The following is an 8,228-nucleotide window of genomic DNA, read 5'->3' as shown; positions in this document are numbered from 1 at the left end:
TGTGTTCTTCTAATTCACTACATCTCAAGGCAATTAAATTACATAATCAATTCAAGCCAATTCATTGTGAATTGGACAAATTAGTCCAATTCCTGATAATTGTATGTTAATACAAGCAACTCATTAAAAGTATACATAAATAGCCTATCCAAGGAAAGCAATGAAATTGCATCAAATTATCCCTGTCTTTAATTCCTGATCATGTTCGGGGAAACAGGGGACAGAATAATGGGGACAAAAAAACTCCCATTTAACAGGAAGGGAAAACAGGGAGGGCAGCCAATTATGATTTTATTATTAACATTATTGATCAAGAGACAGAAGATTACTTTAGAGTTTTGCCATGCAACATGGGATTGGGGGTGTGTTCAGAATGTGTGTGTGTGTGTGTGTGTGTGTGTGAATGATTATGTGTCTAATTGTTTTACTTGTTTTAATATATGTAAAGCACTTTGCACTACTTTATGCATGAAAGGCGCTATACAAATAAATTTTGATTTGATTTGATTTGCTTCGAGACCAAAAGAGAGATCCAAAGTTAGCAGAAGTTTTAGCCAAACCTGCAGAGGGATAAGTTATACAAATATATGTTATGCAAATGATAAGAAGTACAAGACTAGGTATTCAGAGCAAATATTGACTTTGCAGCTTGTTGGAATGGTACAGACTTTGTTTTTGTCCCATCTTACATATATTTATGTTTGAGTATTTTATAATTATTGATAATAAATGATTGTACAGATTTCTTTCTTTCCTCAACATAAAAAATTTGGATCAAAACTTTTGAACAATACTGCATATTCCATGTTCTTTTCCTATTCAATTCAATTTAATTCAACTTTATTTGTATAGCGCCACTTCACAACAATGTTGTCACAGGGCACTTTACATACATGGATCAACATACACATCTTTTCAAGCCAATTCATACATATCCTACCAGTAAACTCCCAGTTGCTCTGTTTGCTGCTGTATAAGCTGTGTAAAACTGAGTTTTTTCTAAATGCAACCCAGTTGAGTGCAGCAAGGCCATCCTGTGTGTAAACAGTAATAATGTCTCAATATAACCGCCGGTGACAAAGTGGTGTTAAACTGCTGCCTGTACTTCATCCTCACAGCTGTGCAGCTCTTCATTTCTCACCACTGTCCCTGTCACCACTGACTACACTTGTTACCTCACATACATACATGCAGCCGATGCTGCAGAATAACATGTACAAACTGTTCAGTAGTCGCCTGCATCATCTCTGCACACTCGCTCAACCCCTCTCTGACCTATTTGTTCCCAGATAACACAGCTTGGATCCTGACGCGACGCAGCGGCTGGTCGCAGCATGACCAGACCCTCCTCTACCTGCCCATCTTTGTCTCGGATGGCGAGCAGCCAGTTCAGACCAGCACCAGCACGCTTACTATCCGGGTGTGCAGCTGTGACCAGGAGGGGAATGTCATGTCATGCAACGCTGAGGCCTACAGCCTGCCAGCCAGCCTCAGTAAAGGCGCGCTCATCGCCATCCTGGCCTGCATCTTCGTCCTGCTGGGTGAGTAACAAACTGCAACGGTGTGCAGAGGGACATCAGAACGTGCTGATTTTTTTATGTTCATATCATGGATTAGACCAATTTATTGGTTCTTTAAGGAAAATTGTTGATAAGTCTTTAACCCTTGTATTATGTTGAAAAAAAATCGCATTGATTATGTTGCGGGTCATTTTGACCCACAATGTGTAAATCTACTCACAACATAAAAAAAAAAAAAAAATCTGGTTTAACCGATAACTTTTTTTAGATTATGTAAATGTTTAGAAAAGAGACATTTAATACAATCTCGTAACTACAAGACCATATTTAAGAACTATTTTTGTTTTTCCAAAGTGTTTGTGAAGAGCTTGCCCCATTTTCTCTGATTTTCTCAGTTTGAACATTTTTAATGTCCTCCAGATGATGGACAGAAAGTAACTGTGTTTTCTGCAGATGTAATTCTTGCAAGTTCTGGCTTTTTTTTTTTTGCTTTTTTTTTTGTTTGTTTGTTTTACAGTTTGAAAAATATAGCTTTTTCTGTAGAAGTTCATCTCCAAGGCAGTAGGATGGAAAGAAGTTGTCACATGTGATGTTATACACCTCCAAGTGGCTTTCCAGTGTACACTTATATATTTTGTGCATAGCTATATTTTGAATCAAAGGCTATCCATATTTTTAAGCCATACTTGACAGGATTGTTGGGCATGTACTGTCAGAAAGGACAGTACAGCCTGAATGAAACAAAGCGCTCATCAACAATAACATGCAAACCAAGATTGTACAACAAAGTAGAATTTCAACCCATTTCTCCCATCCATCTGATCGCAGCTAGCTTGTGTCTTTCATGTCAATTCACTCTGGCGTTGCAGTTGTCAAATCAGATGACTTGAGATTTTATGTCAAATGTCTCCAGAGACATTGTTGCTGGAAAGATCTTCATTCCACAGACTTACAGTACAGGGAAAGTTTACCCCCAAGACACACCTGAGTGTCTGTGTATGAATGTCTATTCTAAAGCATTAAAAAACATAAATAAGCAATCAAAATTAGGTACATTAAAGAGAATTTTTTTTTTTTTACTCTAATCAGCAACAACCCTACACTAAAGTGTCTGGGTCAAAATGACCCATGACATCATAGCTGTATACAAACACTGCAGAGATGTTTGACGACACGTCAAAGTCTCCGAATTTCACTCAAACGTTCATGAACCCAGAAGAGGAAAAGTCACAAATTTTCATGAAGAAAAAGAAAGGTTAACCAGTAGTTTGTTCATCACAAAAACGGAAATGGGTCAAACTGACTCTTAAAGGGGTGCTATTATGGTATTTGAAGTTTTCTGAGCTTTCTACAGTGTTGAATCCTCATCTGACATGTGAACGGCACTGTTTTTTATCACCTAAACGCATGTTTGAGTTTGAGTTTGAGTTCCAGCACTCTCTCCGTTCGGTTTCCATGGCGACAAAAAACGCATCGTTTTAGAGAGGCTTTTTCTACTTGGAAATCCTTGTGACGGGGGATAAGGTTCGGTGATTGGTTACCTTCTACTGGTTAACAAGGGCATGTACAAATACATCAGGTGGGTGGAAAATGTCGGATAAAGTTATTTCCAACGATGGCTGGTGAGTTTACCAAAGAGAGACATCCTGCTGCATTCGTTGCTGTGGGTTGCTGTTTTCCACTTCGTTTTCAGGGTCTGATTCAGGTTCCAACATGTAGGTGCTGTATGCTATGTGCTGACATTGTATTTAGTTTTTTTACTGAGTTCATATCAGCCTCATCCTTCTGTTTATGAGATGTTACAATGATGGCGAAAGTAGTTGCATTGCGCGCTCCCGATGTGGTGCAGTGGCAGGAGGCGGAGCTTAATGCGGAAGAGTCTCAATCCACTCGTTTTGCCCACAGGCTGATCTGACAGCCTACAGAGAGGGTCGGTCTGAAGTAAATAAAGCCATTTGTGACAATAACTCGATCAATCCCAGCCCTTCTGGTCTCAGAAATAAAAATAAATTAGCCTGAAATGCACATAATAGTTCCACTTGAACATAATATAAAGGTTAAGAGGAGGCTTTTGTCTTTCACGCAAAATGCCAATACTTCATTGTTTTGTTGTCTTTTAGAGAAAACTTCAGCTGGAACATGTTTGGCGTTTATAAATGACTCTCCTTTTACTCATATCCTAAAACTACTTTAAAAAGCCAGGCAGAGGAAGTACTTTCAACCAATATCTGCCTAAAAAAGCACCTGAAATTAATAAATGAAAAAATTAAGGAAAAAATACGAGGTGACTGGCTTGAAAAGAGCTGCTGCTTTTAGCACTTATTTGGCCTCAGCTTTAGGTTTTCAGCTATAGGTCAGACAATTTGAAGCAGCAGATTCTCGGTTAATAACATTTGAATTATGACAGCTGTCCTTTGGTCTGAGGAACAAAATGTCACGTTGAAAAGCCAAATAGCTTTTATTTCCAATCCAAAGAGATGCTTGGCTCTGCCTTGTCTCTCTTGTCTACACAAATGCCAGATCATTAGGTCAGAGACGATGGTGCAAGACTGCTGTCAGACATAACATAAATATCTGGGTGGAAAAGCTTTTTCTGAATTTTTGCTGTTGGCATAAAAATTCTGACTCTGGGGGTGAGCAGATTAAAATCACTCCAGTTCTTTGGTTTACACTCTTTTAAAATATTTCCAATGACAGCAGCAACTGGGAAATCTAAACAAAAGGAAATAATGCAAGTTTGTTGAGACTTTAGAGGCGAAGCAAAGCAACAAATGAGGAGGGAGAAGGAGTAACAAGCACTCCTGCAAGCTGACATCATCATTATAGGATTAAATATCTCTTCTAGCCTTAAAGGGTCTGGTTTTCATTAGCACCAGCTGCCCTGTAGTAGTCACACTGTCTATCCCCTCTGGAGAATGACGCTGAGTCGCTTCATCTCCCCCTCCAGACCTGGAACAGCAGGTTGAGTCACGCTGGTCCTCCAGAAGGCAAGAGTACAATTTGCAAATTCAACACATTTTTACCACTGCTAATGTTGTATTAAATGTTTGAGACATTAATAACTCTAGTTGTTACTGGCATTTTGACACTTTCTGGATCTGTCTTAATAAAACAGCCCTGATGGATTTTATAACTTCAATATTCACAGAAAATGAAAGTTAAATCAGCGGTGATTTGATGTTTAAAAGCACTTGGAGAGTAAAAACCTCCACCAAGGCTTTTAACAAGTTCCCGGAAACAAACGGTGATCCGGATCACCACCTAAATTAAATCAGTTCTTCCTTTTCACATTTCCAACAACTCCTGAAAATTTCATCAAAATCTGTCCAGAAATTTTTGAGTTATCTTGAACACAAAGAGACAAACACCGGGAAAAGCATTACCTCTTTGGGGAGGTAAATATTTGCATTAGAGATGTAACAATCCTTTATTTTGAGGTTCGGATCTGATACCTATATTTAAAAGAAGATGTTGCTCTATAATACCTTTTTCATGATACCAGGTTAGTGATACTAACTAGTAGGGCTGTGACGATATGCTTTTGTCCCGATTTGATTCAAATCAGATTTTTTTTTTGGGTGCCAATTCGATTTAAATTGCGATTCTCACAATTCTTCAATTTGCTGATTGTTGTAGATTAAAAACAAAAAAAAAAAATGTATGAAACCTTTTTGCTCATCATTTTTCTTGATTTCAATTAGGAAAACAGTAGCCAGACCATCATTTTACTGCTGTAAATAAAAATGACTAAAACTTTATAATGGACTATTTATCTTAAAAAGAAAAACAAAAAAAAAAAAAAAAAAAAAATTCCAATTTTTGATTTTTCAATTCAATTTTCCCACCCCTACTAACTAGAGTAATATTTATACAGCTCTTATACTACACGGCAAGCTGGTAGCTCTGGTAAAGCAATTTGTTTCCATCACATAAAACCATTAATCTAGTTTATCACTCCTCTGGAAAGCCTAACTGAATGTCTACAGTCTTGTTTTTCTCTTTGATTTTTCATTTTGCAGAATGCAGCCCACCTTCCAGCCCTCTGAATGTTTGCCTTACACATTAGAAAATTCACTTCCTCTCTTCTCAACAGAGAAGACCAGCTGAGATAACATGCCAATCAAACTGTAGCAAGCAGATTGTGCGTTAATGCTGGTGAGCTCCTCCTGTGTACATGTATTCACGCCGCTTAGTCTAAAAAAAAAAGTCACCTTCTAAATGTGAAATAATAATTATATAAGAGCCTCTCATTGATTCCTTGACAAACATGTCTGAGGTCAGTTCCTGTGATTGTGCTCAAGATGTAACCCTGTTTCAAAGAAAATGTCTAAAGTAATGCATTACACAAATACCACAACTGATTAAACTGGTAAAACTATGAAAACTGGGTAAAACAAGTATCCAATGTGGTAACATACTTGGAAGGACAGTAATGTGACGGCTACTGACTTCCAGGACTAAATGTGGCTAAAAACTGTTGAATGATAGAAATGGAGGATTTCTTGGAGCTTGTTGAGATCAATAGAATAAAATCAGTAGAAATCCTGGCAAAGTTTAATAGCGACAGTTTCTGCGTTGTTTCTTGAACTGTTTCTAGCTTCATGTTTTTCACTTTTCTTTCCAACAGTGATGATCCTGCTCATGCTTTCGCTGCGGACTCACCGTAAAAAGCCTTACCTGTGTGATGAGGAGGAGAACGTGCATGAGAATATTGTGCGCTACGACGACGAAGGAGGCGGCGAGGAGGACACTGAGGCCTTCGACATCGCCGCCATGTGGAATCCCCGCGAGGTGCACCACCACCTGGGCAAGATGCGACAAGACATGCTCCCGGAGATCGAGAGCCTGTCCCGTTATGTGCCGCAGGTGTGCGTTGTGGGCGGCGGCGGGGACAGTAACGTTCATGGTTATGTGCTGGCAAAGCTCCTGGAGGCCGATATGGACCCGTGTGCCCCGCCTTACGACTCTCTGCAGACATATGCGTACGAGGGAGAAGGTTCGGTAGCGGAGTCGCTCAGTTCGCTCCAATCAGGAATGTCCAACACCGACCATGAGTACGACTATCTGAACGAATGGGGACCTCGCTTTAAAAAACTTGCCGAGATGTACGGCGTTCTCGAGTCAGACAGCCCTCCATTGTGGTAGGATGACAAAACTCTTATCCTGAGACGCACACACAAAAAGAAAAACACAAAAAAAGTAGAAGAAAGGTGACGCAAACAGAGTCAGGATGTGCTCAAGCTTAACATTCATGGCTGTTAGAGTTCCTGCGGAAGACTTGAAGGTTCAAGCCCGAAGCAGCAGCTGGTTTTAAATCTCCCCCCGGAGACGGGCTTCAGAGATGAGCTGGATTTAGCGGCCTTGTGGGGGCCACGCAGAGAAATGGCTACAAAGCACATGTTAACTCCCTGCCTGACCCAGCTGCAGGCAGAACCCGTTCGGTTCAAAGTGTTTCAAAGAGATTCGCGCTGGAGAGCAAAAAACGGAAGCGAGACAGTGTGATCCTATGCTTCGCGATCTCTGCCTGTGCTGTTCCACTGAGAGACAACTCAAAGTCAGAAGCTGCTGCTGCTGCAACTGTGTTTTTTGGTCTTAATTTATTTCTTTGTTTCATGTGCTGTATTTATGTTTTCCTAACTTATTTGGGTACTTTGGAGCAGCCATTATATGTGGAAATTTTGAGGAAACTCCGTATATGTTGTAACATACATGATGTAAACACCCTTAATTGTGAGAAAGATGAGCTTTTCACTGCTTCTCTAAGTGTCACATGACATGCACATGAGATGCTGTAACCCCCTGTGGGATTTCAAAGTGTTTATTGTATTATTGTTTATCCTTTTGAGCTCTTTGTAACATTGTAACTCCTAATGTTTGTGCAAAAACATGACATTTATTCATGAGGATAGGGGGATGTGTCTCTGTGAGGATCTTACCTGAGATGTGCAGCACAGTGGAAAAAATCTGCACATGGACAAGCACACGAATGCATCACCTTTCATTTCAGATTCCACCGCCGTGCCAGCCGGAGTCCGACAACAGAGAGGTTCGATCTATCCAGAATGAGGTACTGTGTTGCTTTTCTGCCACTACTTAAACGTGACCTCATCCTCCGATCCTGTGGACTACAGAGACAATGATAATCTGTGTTAAGTGCCAAATGTAAAAAGGACAAGACATTTTGGAAAAGAAAAAAAAAAAGCAAAAACACACTTACACCAAAAGAAGAAAAAGGATTTCAAAAGCAGAGTGAAGCAGAAGTGCATTTTGATAATTAATTGAGTGAAGTTACTTGAAATCAGTGCGATCAGCCATACTGCAGTAAGTAGTATGTGAATGTAGATATTTTTTGTATTCTTGATAATAAAGTTTTTTTACAAAAAGAAAAGGAGTTTTGTTGTTTGTCTCTGTGTGGCCCTGCGATGGACTGGCGAGCTGTCCAGGGTGTACCCTGCCTGTCGCCCAAAGCCAGCTGGGATAGGCTCCAGCTTCCCCACGACCCTGAATTGGATTAAGCGGTTAGGAAAATGAATGAATGAATGAATGAAAAGGAGTTTCTTGTTTTTTGCGTATTTAAAGTACAATTTCAGTCATGACCCTGTGTTACAAATCCCATTTCCTGAAAAGTTGAGAAAACTGACTTTATTAAAAGTCAATTTATGGTAATAAGTCAAATGAAATGACTAAAATATTTTCTACACAGAATAA

General features: G+C 39.6%; 1 protein-coding gene across 1 annotated transcript in view; it reads left to right on the top strand.

The window, feature by feature from the left end:
• LOC306771118 (cadherin-20-like) overlaps positions 1-6,665 on the top strand; it is a gene marked incomplete at both ends in the record, with an annotated part of 31,980 nt that extends 25,315 nt beyond the window's left edge. The window contains 2 exons of the mRNA XM_079260187.1: positions 1,290-1,541; positions 6,148-6,665. Coding sequence (XP_079116313.1) covers positions 1,290-1,541; positions 6,148-6,665 — 770 coding nt within the window. The remainder of the gene's footprint in view (positions 1-1,289; positions 1,542-6,147) is intronic.
• Between the last annotated feature and the right edge of the window lie 1,563 nt (positions 6,666-8,228).

The sequence above is a fragment of the Telmatherina bonti genome (assembly GCF_933228915.1).
Source record: "Telmatherina bonti genome assembly, chromosome: 20".
NCBI lineage: Eukaryota > Metazoa > Chordata > Actinopteri > Atheriniformes > Telmatherinidae > Telmatherina > Telmatherina bonti.
This window is presented reverse-complemented; position numbering and strand designations above follow the sequence as displayed.